The following is a 17,261-nucleotide window of genomic DNA, read 5'->3' on the forward strand; positions in this document are numbered from 1 at the left end:
CTTCACAGCTCTGCGGCGCGGGCTTGTAGTCCGTGATGGTCTGAATGCCTTGCCACAGGCTCCGTGCGTCCCTGCTGTCTTTGAAGTGGGCGGTAATCTTGCAAGGGAATGCCCTCTTCACTTCATTGATGCCCCGGGACAGGTCGGCCCTCGCTGTCCTCCAGCCACCCTCATACCCAGCTCTGAAGGCTTTGTCCCTGGCCCTCAGCAGCCTGAGGACAGCCCTTGTCAGCCATGGTTAGTTAGTCAGTTAGCCCGAGTCGGCCCCCTCCGTCCCTCTCGGGCGCCCCCATCAAGGACTGGGCTGATCCAGATGCCTGCAGGTTAGACGGGCACGCAGCACTACGCTCCTGGTGGGCGAACAAGGGCGGTTGATATCCAAAGACGCAGTGGAAGGGCGAAAGTCCCATTGCCGACCTGGGGAGGGCGTTGTGAGCAAACTCCACCCAGGGGAGCTGTTTGGCCCACCCGCGCTGATCTCCAGCGGCCATGCACCTTACCCAGCTCCTGGTTCAGGCGCTCCGTTTGCCTGTTGGATTGCAGGTGAAACCCAGAGGAGAGGCTGGCCGTGGCGCCAAGGAGACAAATGAATTCTGCCCAGAAGGTGGAGGTGAATTGTGGGACTCTGTCCGACACGGTGTCCTGCAGGAGACGTGGTGAAGAAAAATCTCCCGCAGCATAATGGACGCCGTTTGCTTCGCCGACGGGAGCTTAGGGAGGGGAATAAAATGTGCCATCTTGCTAAAGCGGTCCACAACCGTAAGAACTGCCGTGTTCCCCTCCGAGGGCGGAAGGCCCGTGACAAAGTCGATTGACAGGTGAGACCAGGGGTGTTGGGGAACGGGCAAAGATTGGAGCAACCCGGCCGCAGGACGATTAGATGCCTTGCAGCGGTTACAGATGGGACAGGCCCGAACGTAATCGCGGACGTCCTTTTTCCAGGTGGGCCACCAGAACCGCTGGGATACCACATACCTCGTGCGGGCAGCCCCAGAATGACAGGCAAGACGTGAGTCGTCTTCTACAGGCAGCCCTCCAGGCAATTACTGGGGCCGGGTTGATCGCGTGAGGCGGCCTCCATCCGGCGCTCAATCTCCCATGAAAGGGCCGCGACTTGAATAGAGCTCGGGAGGATAGTGGGAGCCGGCCCTCGCTCCTCCTCCTCTCCAGGAAACACAGGAGACAGGGCGTCTGCCTTTGTGTTGTGGGAAGCCGGCCTGTAGGAGAGCGAGAAGTTACAACGGTAAAAAAAAAGAGCCCACCGAGCTTGTTTGGCATTCATTCTTTTAGCTGATCGCAGGTGCTCCAAGTTACAGCGGTCTGTCCAAACAATGAATGGCGAGGCGGCGCCCTCTAGCCAATGCTTCCACTCCTCCAAAACCAGCTTGACTGCGCGGAGTTCCCGATTGCCGATGTCGTAATTTTGCTCTGCAGATGACAAGCGGTGAGAGAACGCGCATGGATGGAAACGATTGTCCTGGCTGCTGCGCTGGGACAGCACCGCCCCGACGCCCACGTTAGAGGCATCCACCTCGACCACAAATTGCCTCTTGGGATCAGGCACTTGAAGGATAGAGGCGGACGTAAAACGCCGCAGCTCGACGAATACGTGTTCCGCTGGTTCCGTTCATTTGTACGGAGAGGCGAGTTTGGTGAGAGCAGTGAGAGGGGCAACGACTGTGCTGTATCCGCGAACAAAGCGGCGAAAAAAGTTTGTCTTTTGCGTGTCTCCGGCATGGGCCATGACGTGACTGGTGTCACCTTCTTGGGATCCATCTCGATGAACCCCACTCTGATCACTGAGGAATTTGACTGAAGGGGTGTGGAACTCGCATTTCTCCGCTTTCACAAACAGGGAGTTCTCGAGAAGGCGACGAAGAACCGCCCTGACATGCTTTCTGTGTTCGGGAAGCGAACGGGAAAAAATGAAAATGTCTTCCAAGTATACAATTGCAAACTGATTTGCAATCAGTCCGAACGGGACCACCAAATACTCATACGCTCTGGGTGTTGAATGCCTCCTCCAGGGTCTGGGAGCGATCGTATGCCACCATCTCTTCCTTCAAATAGTCTGCGAGCCCCTGGAGGAAGGTGCTTACCAGGGCCGGGGTGTTCCAACGGCTGCTTCCTGCCAACGTCTGGAATTTTAGGGCGTATTCGGCTATCGAGCGACGACCCTGGTGCAGCGTCGCCAGCTCCTCGGCTGCGTCCTCGGTGGCGGAACCCAGGTCAAAGAGCCGAAGCAGTTGCTCCGCGAAGGCATCGAACGTGTCACATGCCGAGGACCCTCTTTCATACTCGGCCAGGCCCAGCAGCCGTGCCTCGCCCGTGAGATGGCTCAAAACAAACCCCACCTTGGCTGGTTTGGAAGCGAATTCGACTGGCGGGAGGCCGAACATGATGCGGCAGTTTGTCACGAAAGCCCGGACGTACTTGGGGTCGCCACTGAACTTCTCGATGTTGCCTAGACGGGGCTCCAGAACATCAACGAGTCGTCTGGTTTCTGGGACTGGGCGGGGCGTAGGAGTAGAGACGGGCGCGGGCGCAACCGGAGCACCGTGTACGGGTGGATTATGGGTTGACAGCGCTCAGAGGCTGCCCAGGACCTGAGACATTTCTTGTTGCTGCTCTATTTGCTGCTATTGTTGCTGCAGTTGTTGTTGCTGTTGTTGGCCCATTTCAATCAGGGCTCGGAAATCAGCCGACAGGCTGCTGACCACGGTCTCCGCTCACTCCAGTCGTGACAATGCCGTCTGATCGCTCGCTGGCTGCATGGTGTTGGTCAGCTTGTACTGTAATGATCGGACAACAGCCAAGTGCAGAGCGACTGGACTTTATTGTGAAAGGGGAAGGGAACGATGGAGGGCTGGAGCGGTGGACGAACGAGGCTGTACTCGTCGGGCGTGGGTGGCCGGATGGCGAGCCAGGGGAAGGAGCACTCGACTGGGCTTCTCGTGAGCGTGGACGTGCTGCTGACAGGAGGCTTCTGAATCGGACGACTGCTGCTGCAAAAGTAGGACAGGACTGACAGATCATGAACCGAATCACAGGGAAATGGGGAGTCAAGCTTTCAGGGACCGATGCATACAAGGACATAGCGAGACAAACTGAAAAAGGGTGTTGCACTGGCCGCGCTAATATAGCGCTCCTGATAAGCCAGTGCCAGGTGACGGTGATTACGATGATAGGGGGGCAAGGCCAAGCGGCAAAAGTAGGACAGGACTGACAGATCATGAACCAAATCACAGGGAAACGGGGAGTCAAGCTTTCTGGGACCGATGCTTACAAGGACATCACGAGACAAGCTGACAAAGGGTGTTGCGCTGGCTGCGCTAATATAGCGCTCCTGATGAGCCAGTGCCAGGTGACCGTGATTACGGTAATAGGGGGGCGTGGCCGACCGGCCGGTGGCACCCACTCGTGACACCAACCAGTGCAGGAGGAGTCGGGACACGTAACAATATTATGTGTTGGTTCTTTTATTGACTGTAAAGTTACAATACATGCACAAAACAGTGTGGGAATGGTTATTAAAGGAATGAGAAAGGTTTATGTCGCATAAAAGTATGGGGGAGCGTTTATAAAGCTTTAATATAGTGTATAGGACCACCATGAACAGGAGATTCATGCGCAACCGTGACTCACTTTGGTTCCGCTCGGCATGATGTTTCTCTTACATTCAAGATTGTACGGTGATAGCAGCTGGATGGATACTGGTGTGAATGGAATGGGCGAAAACAATGAGAAAATGCAATAATGCCAGAGGGTAAGAAAATAACTATTAACCTTTTTGGGACGATTAATTTTAAAATATGTGAACTGAACTTTGAAGTAGTTTGTGTAGTAAATGAACTTTCCCAACACTGGTAACTCTTTAAACGTGAAGCGACTTTAGAGAAGACAACCCCTAAAATTCCAGCCAATTTTAAGCTGAATGAAAATTTTACGACACAAACCAGCACAAACAAAGCACAAATGAACTGGACCATTTGGGTCCATTTGGCAAAAAAAGGGGGGCTGGGTGCCCTCATCGCTAGAAATCAAATATGTAATATCTACGAAACGGTAGCAGCACAAACGAAAGTTATTGCAGCACAAACGAACGGTACCGTTTTGGGTTCATTTGGAGCAGATGGGGGGCTGAGTGAACTCTGGATGACCTATAAATCAATCTCTCATAATTATAAAACCGTTTCAGCACAAATAATTTTTTTTAAGGCACAAACCAGCACAAACGAAGCACAAACGAAACAAACCATTTTCCTTAAATTTTGCGTGGGGTGGGGGGCCAGCTTCACGCAGGTCTTTATGAGCCAGCAACTCTGCCATCAAGTGGTCAGAGTTAACCACTACAATGCTCTATAGACTTGATTTTAAGTGGAGCGGTGACCAGGAGTCTTATCTACCCATTAATAAAATAAAAAATAAGTGGACAAGAAGACTCATCGACGGGATCCTGTGTCATTAATGACGAGTATTCTCGGCGCTGGGATACAAAGAGTTAATAAGTTTCATTGTTTTAAGCATTATCAGGTGTTTTAAGCTTTTGCCTGCAACATCAAATACAATAAAATACAGTTTTATCTATGTTAGAGTGGTGCTCACTCTTATTTGCAAGAATCACATGGGAGACAGTATGCCCTTTGAGCACTTGCAAGTGGAAAAATCGTTCGTTACTGTGCATACAGCGATGTTCGAACGAAGTCTGACTTTGGATTCTTGCAAGAGAGTATTTATTGAGAGAAAACAGGGTGAGGGTGAGAGTGGACAGGTTTGGTGAACCCCTGGCCTCTGGTCAAATCAGAGCAAGGGATGTTTTACGACGTTGGGGGAAACAGAACAACTTAAAAGTCCCCCCAAGTTAAAGTCCCAATGATCATCGTCACACACACATCTGGGTGTGGTGAAATTTGTCCTCTGCATTTAACCCATCCCCATGTGATTTTGATCCATCCCCTGGGGGGAGAGGGGAGCAGTGAGCAGCAGCGGTGCCGCGCTCGGGAATCATTCGGTGATCTAACCCCCCAATTCCAACCCTTAATGCTGAGTGCCAAGCAGGGAGGCAATGGGTCCCATTTTTATAGTCTTTGGTATGACCCGGCCGGGGTTTGAACCCACAACCTTCCAGTCTCAGGGCGGACACTCTACTACTAGGCCACTGAGCTGGGCTTAGATCACTTAGATCAAGCAGAGGATGCAACCACTTTATTTTACTGCGTTGTGAGAGCAGGAAAAGTTTGGTTAATCATTATAATCTACATTCCAACATAAACATACGATCAAAATAGTCTATCAACCCTAACCATCTATCCAGCACATTTCACAACAGCTGCAGCTGTAACAAAGTGATTTACATATATCAATGATACAACTACAAGACAGTGAAAACAGTCAATTAAAACAAAAATTAATATACAGTAGCGTGGCGGGCCACACTTGGCCCACAGACCTTGGGTTTTTATAGAACCTAGACTTTAAATTGTGAGGGGTTGCTAAAATCAATTATTTACTTTAAAGAAGCAGCCAAACTAATGTTTATGCTTTGAATCTCTCTTTTCCCTCCACAGTAAAGTACATTCGTGAGGTTTCACCACTATTCAAGAAGCTTTCCTTGGTGGCTGACTTGACATGGAATGAGCTTTGGCCACAGTCTCAGAGCTACAATGGCAGTGAGGAAGCTGGATCTCCTGAACACAGCTCCTCCAAAGACAGGAAGGTCATGAGTTTGAAGATGTGCTTCATCAGTCGGAACCTAACCATGCCAGACTTGGAGAACAGGTCTGACATTAATGACTAATCTGTTTATATTGCTGCTGTGATGGCATAAAAATGGGTAGCTGACTGCAATTTTGCAAATTATTGTGGAACTCTCAACATTTGTAAATTCTTAGAAGCAAATATGATCAACTGTCTTTGTTACCATTTTCAGCTTGTCCAACCAGCTTGTACGTTTATGGCATCAAGTGATGTTAAACATTAGTTTGTCCCAGTTAACATGCAGTGGGAAGTAGTATGTTTGGGTGGCTCCTATGTCAGCGTTAGGCCAAATAAGACTTATTTTAACAAAATGTGACCAACTTTTATTATTGTGTAGGTACTGATACGCCTTTTGATTTTCATTGCCTCTTGTCTGAAGCGACAAGCGAAAATAGTGAAAATTGCCGCTGGCCTATATTTTTTGTCATACTCCTATTGTGCTACATTAACAAGAAACGGCAAAAGATTTTCTTACAAACTAGAACAACTGACTTTCCCACATTGTGCGAGTCTACTTTCTTTGACAGAGACAAACAATTTCCATGTAAAAAAAAAAGCCATACAGTCAAACCTCGGTTTTCGACCACAATCCGTTCCAGAAGGCGGTTCGAGAAGTGAATCGGTCGAATTCCGCATCTATTTTTCCCATTACAAATAATGGAAAAAAATTAATCCGTTCCAAGACTAAAAAAAAACGCCTTTTTTTTAGCATTTTTTCATTTGCGCATTTTTATCCGATCGCGCATTATTGTGACAGAGCCGTCGCTGAAATTTTGAAAATATTTTTAAAGTCGTGATGTACTTACCAAAATTTAAGCGGACCTCAGTGCGCAGGGAGCTTAATTTGATCCGATTGCGCAACTGCAGTGCGCCGGGCGCTCTGTCGCATTTCTTTAAGAGCGTCTTTGTGTTTTAGGATGGCTTTACTGCTCCCACTTGCTTTTGTTTGGAGGCATGATTAGGGGTTAATACAATCCTTAAAGTAACGAAAATACAATAACGAACGGAGTCAGTCGGCATCCGGGCCGTGCGGTCGGGTTTTCTCGGGTCCTTTCGGCTCATCTCGCAAGGTTAGATCTCCGAATTTTGTTCCACAACCGAAGCAAAAAATCTCGAATTTTTCGTGCGAATTCCGATTTGTTCGAGAACCGGGACGTGCGAAAACCGAGGTTTGACTGTATTTGGTTCATACCAGAAGTCACACGCATAATTTACGGAAAGTAATAAGGTAGATGGTTTGCTTGCGTACACATGAATGTACGCAAGCAACCGCCTTTTGACAAAAACATTTTCTTGATGAAATCAACTGCCCATCTTATATTTACTGACAGACAATTTGCATACATGTCTAATTTACACTGTGTGCACATTTATAAGGCAAGCGTGTGTTTTGACCATATGATCATATTTATGCATATTTTCCTACTCCATGCTGTATAAGCTTGAATGCTTACACGATACAAGCGTATGAAGTGATATATATTTTTATCCAGTATTGGACTGCATATAAAACGACCCTGATTACAAGACGACCCCCTCTTTTTCAAGACTAAAGTTTGAAAAAAGACTTGCTGAACACCAAATTTAATTTTTATACAGAAAATGATTACATCTGAAACAAATTCTTATAACAATATATTCAAGAGAAAAAGCATGTCATTTTGCCTCATTCAAATCATGCAAAAACTGTCTGTCACATCTTAATATCTGAACATTTAAATATGTAAACTAAAGTGCAATCACATTTGTAAAGGAATGGCTTCTGGTTTTTGAACTGTAAATAAACCAATCTACTGTGATAAAACAACAAAATTGCAATAACTGCATTAACCATCAAAGTGAAGTCTAACTGTATTTGTAGTCTTGAAACAAATCTGAATAAGGAAAAACATTGCAATAAATTAATGCAAACTGTTACCGCTATTGTATAGGGCAGTGGTTCTTAACCTGGGTTCGATCGAACCCTAGGGGTTTGGTGAGTTGGCTTCAGGGGTTCGGCAGAGCTGGTATGTCATTGCCCCGCCCTTGCCCCTGACCCGCCCCCCGCCCCCCCGTCCGTGGATGGCCGAACACACCGTTAGCCCCCCGTATGGCCGAACACACCGGTAGCACCCCCCTCCCCCCGTCCGCGGATGGCCGAACACACCGGTAGCACCCCCTCCCCCCGTCAGCAGATGGCCGAACACATCGGTACCTAGAAAGGGGTTTGGTGAATGCACGTATGAACCTGATGGGGTTCGGTACCTCCAAAAAGGTTAAGAACCACTGGTATAGGGGGTTCGCTCGGATGGTTATGCTCTTTTCGCCCCCGGTTGTCGGTCAGAACACAGGAGGGAAGACGTGGTTCAGTTTTGATTGCTTTGCTGAATTATTGGCAAAAAAGTAACAGGCACTGTGGCTCATAGGGCCATACAGGCAAACTGGCAAAAGGGTATAGTCACACGTTTGGTCGTAAGAATCTGAGAGCAGGTGTGTGTAGTGTACATGCGTGAGTCTTAGGGTGTGTGAATGTGATTCGTGTGTGTTATTGGATGAAGCGTGTGAAGGGTGTGTGGTGTGTTTGTGTGTGTGTGTGTGCGTGTGCGTGTGTGTGTGTGTGGTTCTGCAACAGACAGAAATACAGCACGTAAGTCAACGCTCAACTTCTGACATCACACAACACTAGTAAACGGCACACATTACATAACTAACTGCGTGTAACGGTTCCGCTGTACTAAATAACCACAAATGAAAAACTCAGCAACCCACAAAACGTTAGTCATCGAGACAACAAAATACGTATGTTGGCGACAGTTAGTTGCCGTGCCGCTCCGTAACGGCTGTAGTCATGTGTGTACGCTGCTCGTACCATGCGAGGCAAACTAAAAGGAGCGTGCCGGAGCTGTCAATCAAATGGCGTGCACACGAAGCAAACCGCAATCAGACAAACGGCACAACAGTGGACAGTAGTAACAATGAAATGTGTATACTCGCTTTGTGTCAAAGATGCACACAATCACAGCAACATACTCAGTTGATACCAGCAACCTTTAACTTACCGCTGCGCACAAGTGAATGGGTATAATGTCTAGACCCCGAATGTAAGATGACCCCCACTTTTTCAGTCTTATTTCAATGCAAAAAACATCGTCTTATATTCGGGCCAATACAGTAATGAGGGATGGTAGGGACAAAAGAGATCAACACCCTATATCACAGTGTGCATAATTATTAGGCAGCTTGTTTTCTTCAGACAAAATGAGGCAAAGAAAACTGAAAAGTCTTTCAGGGGGTTGCAACACTCTTGAAATTGCTAAAATATTGGTGCGTGATCACAAAACCAGCAAACGTTTCATTGCAAAGGGTAAAAGGAAACATATTGAAGAAAAAACACAAATTACCTGCCTAAGATTTGAGAAGACTGAAACATTAGCTGCCAGGAACATGGTAGCACTGAAAGATAATGGCTTCAGTGCTACCATATTCCGGAACTTCAACCCAGCTGGAGTGCCCAGAAGTACGAGGTGTTTAGTGCTCAGAGACAGGGCCAGGGTACTGAAGGCTGACACCTGACCACCACTGAACAAGACATATACAGTGATCCCTCGCTACTTCGCGTTTTGTTTATCACTGCTTCACTGCATCGTGGATTTTTTCCAGCAAAAAAAAATAATCCAAATTGAGCAATTTTGGCACGAAAGTTGCCCGCACGCCGGCAGAAGGCAGGGAGTGCCCACACAATTCAAAATCCACGTCTCTGATCATCGAGCGAGTTATGACTTATCGCAATAAGCAAATAGTGAAAATGGAGAGCTCCTTATCAATGTGGATATCGGACTGTCGGGAAAAGAAGGTTAGTCTCGATACCGATATGATTCGGACTAAAGCCAAAGCCCTGTATGATAACCTCATTACCAAAGGAGAATTGAACGAAGATGATGATTGTGACGACGACCAAGATGAACCTCAGCCTAGCACCAGTGCCTCGAGTGATCCTACCCCACAAGAAAAATGTGGTTTTGCTGCCAGCAAGGGCTGGTTTTAAAAATTCAAGAGGAGATTCGGACTTTATAGCGTTCCTCTGCATGGGGAGGCTTCCTCGGCAGACCACGAGGCAGCTCTTCATTATATCAAGGAAGAGTTTCAAAAAATAATTGATGAGGGTGGTTATCTCCCGGAGCAGGTATTTAACATTGATGAGACCGGCCTCTTCTGGAAGAGGATGCCGTCCCGGACGTTCCTTGTAAGGACGAATTGAAGAGGCCAGGATTCAAGCCCCCAAAGATCGGGTGACTCTCATCATGTGTGAAAATGCTGCGAGCTTCATGCTCAAGCCCGGCTTAATTTACAAGTCCCTGAATCCTCCGGGTTTGAAAAACAAAAACAAAGCCTTGCTGCCCGTCTACTGGATGCACAACAAAAAGGCATGGATAACAAAAGCCCTCACACTCGACTGGTTCGTAAACTGCTTTATCCCGCAGGTGAAGCTGTACCTCGCTGAAAAAGGGCTGCTCTTCAACCAATCTTCCTTATGACGGGGTCCAAGTGGCGTTCCTGCCCACTAACACCACTTCCCTTATACAACCCATGATCAGAGGGTCATTCGAGCTTTCAAGGCCCTCTACACAAGGTCCTCGATGGAGGGCCTCATCTCCTTCATCGACGAGAACAACGTGGCCTTCAGCCTGAAGAACTATTGGCGCAAATACAACATTGCAACATGCCTGGTCAACATTCAGAAGGCTCTTAATGAGATGAGAGAGCAGACACTGATTGCAAGTTGGAAGAAATTGTGGCCAAAAAATGTCACCCATGACTATGAGGGATTTATGCCTGACGAAGTTCACCACTCCGCCGTAGATAAGGCTGTGAGGGTGGCTCGGTTGGTAGCCACTGAAGGGTTCACAGACATGACAACAAAAGACGTGAATACACTGATTGCCTTGAAGCCCCTAACTGACGAGGAACTCATCGAAATGACAAGATCGGCGTGTGAGGAAGAGGGGGAGGTAGCTGGGGACAGTGACGACAACGAAGTTGAAGAATGTGGCCTCACCTTGGCAAACCTGCAAGAGCTCTGCAATACAGCATGGACTCTGCATCAAAGGGCCCAAGAAATCGATAACTTCATGGTCAAAGCTTTAGAACTCTGCAACTGTATTGATGGTGTAATGGAGTTGTACAAGATCTCTGCTCTAAAGAAAAAACAACACTCACAACTCCCCATCACAATGTTCCTTGTACCCCGAAAACGTGCCTCTATGCCATCACCGACAAGTACCCCAGCTCCAGCCGAAGCTTCCTGCAACAATCCACCTGACGATGAGGCATCATCGAGGAGCAGTAAAGCTCTCACTAACTTTAAAAGTTGTTGTAATAAAAGTTCTAAAAAGATATTTACTGCATGTCCACTTCTTTTAAAAAAAAGTTATTATAAGAGTTCTAAAAATATATTCGGGCCTTCGCCCATGGGGCCCGGCCGGGCATAGCCCGAAATGGAAACGTGGGTCCCCCTTCCCATGGGCTCACCACCTGTGGGAGGGGCCAAAGGGGTCGGGTGCAATGTGAGCTGGGCGGCAGCCAAAGGCAGGGACCTTGGCGGTCTGATCCCCGGCTGCAGAAGCTGCCTCTTGGGACATGGAATGTCACCTCTCTGGCTGGAAAGGAGCCCGAGCTGGTGTGCGAGGCAGAAAGATTCCGACTAGATATAGTCGGACTAGCCTCCACACACAGTTTGGGTTCCGGTACAAGCCCTCTCGAGAGGGGCTGGACTCTCTTCCACTCTGGAGTTGCCCACGGTGAGAGGCGTCGAGCAGGTGTGGGTATACTTATTGCCCCCCGGCTGGGCGCCTGCACATTGGGGTTCACCCCGGTGAACGAGAGGGTAGCCTCCCTCCGCCTTCGGGTGGGGGGACGGGTCCTGACTGTTGTTTGTGTCTATGCACCAAACAGCAGCTCAGAGTACCCACCCTTCTTGGGGTCCCTGGAAGAAGTGCTGGAGAGCGCTCCTTCTGGGGACTCCATCGTTCTACTGGGTGACTTCAATGCTCACGTGGGCAATGACAGTGAGACCTGGAAGGGTGTGATTGGGAGGAACGGCCCCCCTGATCTGAACCCGAGCGGTGTTCTATTGTTGGACTTCTGTGCTCGACACGGATTTTCAATAATGAACACCATGTTCAAACATAAGGGTGTCCATGTGTGCACTTGGCACCAGGACACCCTAGGCCGCGGTTCGATGATCGACTTTGTAGTCGTGTCATCGGATTTGCGGCCGCATGTTTTGGACACTCGGGTGAAGAGAGGGGCGGAGCTGTCAACTGATCACCACCTGGTGGTGGGTTGGCTCCGATGGTGGGGGAAGATGCCGGTCCGACCTGGCAGACCCAAACGCTCTGTGAGGGTCTGCTGGGAACGTCTGGCAGAATCTCCTGTCAGGAAGAGCTTCAACTCCCACCTCCGGCAGAGCTTTTCCCACGTCCCGGGGGAGGCGGGGGACATTGAGTCTGAGTGGACCATGTTCCGCGCCTCCATTGTTGAGGCGGCCGACCGGAGCTGTGGCCGTAAGGTCGTTGGATCCTGTCGTGGCGGCAATCCCCGAACCCGCTGGTGGACACCGGCGGTAAGGGATGCCGTCAAGCTGAAGAAGGAGTCCTATCGGGCCGTTTTGGCCTGCGGGACTCCGGAGGCAGCTGACAGGTACCGGATGGCCAAGCGGAACGCGGCTTCGGCGGTTGCTGAGGCAAAAACCCGGGCGTGGGAGGAGTTCGGTGAGGCCATGGAGAATGACTTTCGGACGGCTTCGAGGAAATTCTGGTCCACCATCCGGCGTCTCAGGAGGGGGAAGCAGTGCAACGTCAACACTGTTTACAGTGGGGATGGCGTGCTGCTGACCTCGACTCGGGACGTCGTGAGTCGGTGGGGAGAATACTTCGAAGACCTCCTCAATTCCACCTACACGCCTTCCATTGAGGAAGCAGGGCCTGGAGACTCTGAGGCGGATTCTCCAATCTCTGGGGTCGAAGTCACTGAGGTAGTCAAAAAACTCCTCGGTGGCAAGGCCCCGGGGTGGATGAAATCCGCCCGGAGTTCTTAAAGGCTCTGGATGTTGTGGGGCTGTCATGGCTGACAACGTTGCGTGGACATCGGGGACAGTGCCTCTGGATTGGCAGACTGGGGTGGTGGTTCCCCTCTTTAAGAAGGGGGACCGGAGGGTGTGTTCCAATTACAGGGGAATCACACTCCTCAGCCTCCCTGGTAAGGTCTATTCAGGGGTGCTGGAGAGGAGGGTCCGTCGGGAGGTCGACCCTCGGATTCAGGAGGAGCAGTGTGGCTTTCGTCCTGGCCGTGGAACAGTGGACCAGCTCTACACCCTCGGCAGGATCCTCGAGGGTGCATGGGAGTTCGCCCAACCAGTCCACATGTGTTTTGTGGACTTGGAGAAGGCGTTCGACCGTGTCCCTCGGGAGGTTCTGTGGAGGGTGCTTCGGGAGTACGGGGTGCCGAGCCAACTGATAAGGGCGGTTCCGCATTTCCGGCAGTAAGACGGATTCGTTCCCAGTGAGGGTTGGACTCCGCCAAGGCTGCCCTTTGTCACCGATTCTGTTCATAATTTTTATGGACAGAATTTCTAGGCGCAGCCGAGGCGTTGAGGGGGTCCGGTTTGGGGACCTCAGCATCGCGTCTCTGCTTTTTGCAGATGACGTGGTGCTGTTGGCTTCTTCAGGCCGTGATCTCCAGCTCTCGCTGGAATGATTCGCAGCCGAGTGTGAAGCGGTCGGGATGAGGGTCAGCACCTCCAAATCCGAGTCCATGGTCCTCGATCGGAAAAGGGTGGAATGCCCTCTCCGGATCGGGGATGAGATCCTGCCCCAAGTGGAGGAGTTCAAGTATCTTGGAGTCTTGTTCACGAGTGAGGGGAGGATGGAGCGTGAGATCGACAGGCGGATCGGTGCAGCGTCGGCAGTAATGCGGACCCTGTACCGGTCCGTTGTGGTGAAGAGAGAGCTGAGCCAAAAGGCAAAGCTCTCAATTTACCGGTCGATTTACGCTCCTACCCTCACCTATGGTCACGAGCTATGGGTCGTGACCGAAAGAACGAGATCTCGGATACAAGCGGCCGAAATGAGTTTTCTCCGCAGGATGTCCGGGCTCTCCCTTAGAGATAGGGTGAGAAGCGCGGTCATCCGGGAGAGACTCGGAGTAGAATCGCTACTCCTCCACGCTGAGAGGAGCCAGATGAGGTGGCTCGGGCATCTTATCAGGATGCCTCCTGAACGCCTCCCTGGGGAGGTGTTCCGGGCATGTCCCACCGGTAGGAGACCCCGGGGACGACCCAGGACGCGCTGGAGAGACTATGTCTCTCAGCTGGCCTGGGAACGCCTTGGGATCCTCCGGGATGAGCTGGATGAAGTGGCTGGGGAGAGGGAAGTCTGGGAGTCCCTCCTAAAGCTGCTGCCCCCGCGACGCGACCCCGGATAAGCGGAAGAAGATGGATGGATGGATGGATGGATAAAAATATATTTGCAGTGTTGTACTATGTTATAAAAGAAGTTGTTATAATAAATAAAAGTTCTAAAAAGGTATTTACCGCATGTCCACTTGTTTTAAAAAAAGTTGTCATAATAAGAGTTCTAAAAACATATTTGCAGTATTGCACTATGTTATAAAAGAAGTTGTTATAATAAAAGACTTCTGAAAACATATTTACAGCATTGTACCTTGTTATAAAAAGTTGTTATAATGATAAGAGTCCAAAAAACATATTTACAGTACCTACATAGCACATAGCGCTGCCATGATAACGTGTGACCACTAGAGGTCCCTGTTTAACCAAGGTTAACAACGTCACATTTCCATATGTTACACACACACCCACATGTATAATATTCATATTTTCAATATTTATGTGATGTTTTCTCTGTTATTTATACTATTAATGTGTTATTTACATCCATCCATTTTCAGTACCGCTTTATCCCCACGGGGGTCGCGGGCGTGCTGGAGCCTATCCCAACGGTCATCGGGCAGTAGGCGGGGGACACCCTGAACCGGTTGCCAGCCAATCGCAAGGCACACAGACGAACAACCATCCGCACTCGCACTCACACCTAGGGGCAATTTAGGGTTCTCAATCGGCCCATCAAGCATGTTTTTGGGATGTGGGAAGAAACTGGAGTGCCCGGAGGAAACCCACGCGGGCTCGGGGAGAACATGCAAACTCCACACAGGGAGGGTCGGAGGTAGAATCGAACCGGCACCCTCCTAACTGTGAGGCGGACGTGCTAACCAGTGCGCCTGTGTTATTTACATGTTCGAAACAATTATTTACCGTAATTGCCGGACTATAAGCCGCACCGGATTATAAGCCGCACTAGCTAAAATTCAGGGATATTTCATTTTTTTTCTTACATAAGCCGCACCGGACTATAAGCCGCACTTGCACACGAGTTTTTTACAAAGAAAGACAGTACATAGAAAGCCTTTTTAACGTTTTAATAACATACTTGAACATGTCTTTCTAAACATTGCCTGTGACGCAGCAGTAGTACCGCAGCAACGCGGAAGTGTGCACGCGAGTTATTAGCAAAGAAAGACTGGACACAGAAAGTTTTTTTTAAAGCTTTAATAACATACCTTAACATTTCTTTCCAAACACTGCCTGCGACGCGGCAGTAATACCACAACAACACGGAATTAACACAGCAAAGTCACTGAGACGCGGCGGTAATGGCGGCGGTTACACAGCAGCAACACGGTAGCACAGCACGAACAGGGCTGGTTAAAAAAAACATACCAGTAAAAGTACAAAAAGAGCCGTCTTCATCTTCCTCCTGTGCACTGAAACCAAGTATTCCTCCTTAGTGTCCGATTGGAATGGCGTTAGATATCCTTCGCCTCACACTTTCTCAGTCTCTTTCGTCGTCGGTTTTATGCATTTCTTCGAGTGTGAAGAGGTTTTGTTCATGCTAATCTTATTCATGCACGAAGTGCTACATTATATTAAACTAGCGAGCGACACGTATAGCTTAAAAGCGGCATCATATTCATTTATTTTATCCCCCATAATGACGGTTTATGTATAAAAGCTTCCTGTCTTTGTGTTAACGTGGGTGTGTGCGTGATGCGCGAGACGATAACGTCTTCTTCGGCGCATTATCTCTTCTTCGTCTGTCTCACTCTTGCTTCCTGCTAGAGCGCCCCCTAGAGAGCGGAGGCCGTAAAAATCCATAAGTACGCTCCAGAGTAGACACAAGATAATGTCATCAACATCGACTGCCTTTGGCTTAAAAGCTGCATCATATGCATTTATTTTGTCCCCCATGATGACGGTTTGTGTATAAAGGCTTCCTTTCAGTAATGTCCGTCTTGATCGCGTGATGCGCGAAATGTAAACAAAAACTAGCACGTCTTCTTCGGCGCATTATCTCTTCTTCGCCTGTCTCGTTCTTGCTTCTTGCTAGAGCGCCTCCTGGAGGCCGGAGACCGTAAAAATCCATAAGTACGCCGCGCCGCCGTTTAAGGTTCAAAGTAACCTTCTGAATAAAATGCATTAAAAGTTCACATTCATTACAACCTGTTTTTGGTGAGCAAAATGTCAGAAGAATTGAATTTAAATGCTGATTGATTGGGTTTTAATACAATGCAGATTACTTCACTGGTTTCTTTTATATCAAACAAGTTATTATCAAACAACTTGTTTGATTTAAAAGAAACCAGTGAAGTGATTAAAAAAAGGAAAAACAAGATGAACTTAGTACAATTACAATGCAGATTGTCCAAACAGCGCCACTGCTTTGTGTAATCTCTGAGTGATATGGCAGAGTAAGAGAAAGGGTTTAGAGCACAGGTGTCAAACTCAAGGCCCGGGGGCCAGATACGGCCCACCACATCATTCTATGTGGCCCGCGAAGACAAATTGTGCATCAAATTCGTGTGTCATTACTAGAATTGCAAATTGTCTTCACTTTTAATAATAGCTTTTTTTAGAAATATTTGACCAGTTTTTACTCGTCTGATTTGAAAACGAGTTATTTGTCAGTTTGTTTTGTAGCTTTTACTGTATATAATAGTGTTAAGAGTAAAAGTGATCAAGTCATCACAAAAATCACGAAAAAAATCTTATATAAGCCGCACCTGACTATAAGCCGCAGGGTCCAAAATTTTGGAAAAAAGTCGCGGCTTATAGTCCGGCAATTACGGTAATGTTCTAATAATAAAATATGCACTTAAAAGGTTTCATATACATTTATTGACACAAAAAATTTACAGATGAGAGGGTGACCCGACTTCGCGGATTTCACTTATTGCGGGGGGGGTTGGAACCAATTATCCACGATAAACGAGGGATTACTGTATGTTGAAATGTCAAGACTGGGCCAGGAAATATTAGAAGACAGATTTTTCAAAGATCTTATGGACTGATGGGATGAGAGTGACTCTTCATGGACCAGCTGGACCACGGCTGGATCAGTAACGGCCACGGAGCTCCACTTCAAATCAAATGCCAGCAAGGTTGAGGCAGG

At 48.6% G+C, this 17,261-nt stretch overlaps 1 protein-coding gene across 3 annotated transcripts in view; it reads left to right on the plus strand.

Annotated features, from left to right (window-relative positions):
- Window positions 1-17,261, plus strand: part of sntb2 (syntrophin, beta 2) — a 180,702-nt gene that overhangs the window by 42,487 nt on the left and 120,954 nt on the right. For all 3 annotated transcript variants that reach the window (XM_088377782.1, XM_088377780.1, XM_088377781.1), the window contains exon 2: window positions 5,568-5,778. In XM_088377782.1, the coding sequence (XP_088233908.1) occupies window positions 5,568-5,778 (211 nt within the window). The remainder of the gene's footprint in view (window positions 1-5,567; window positions 5,779-17,261) is intronic.

This window comes from Syngnathus floridae, chromosome 6, assembly GCF_059516105.1.
Source record: "Syngnathus floridae isolate MCC-2025c chromosome 6, RoL_Sflo_1.0, whole genome shotgun sequence".
NCBI classification, from domain to species: domain Eukaryota; kingdom Metazoa; phylum Chordata; class Actinopteri; order Syngnathiformes; family Syngnathidae; genus Syngnathus; species Syngnathus floridae.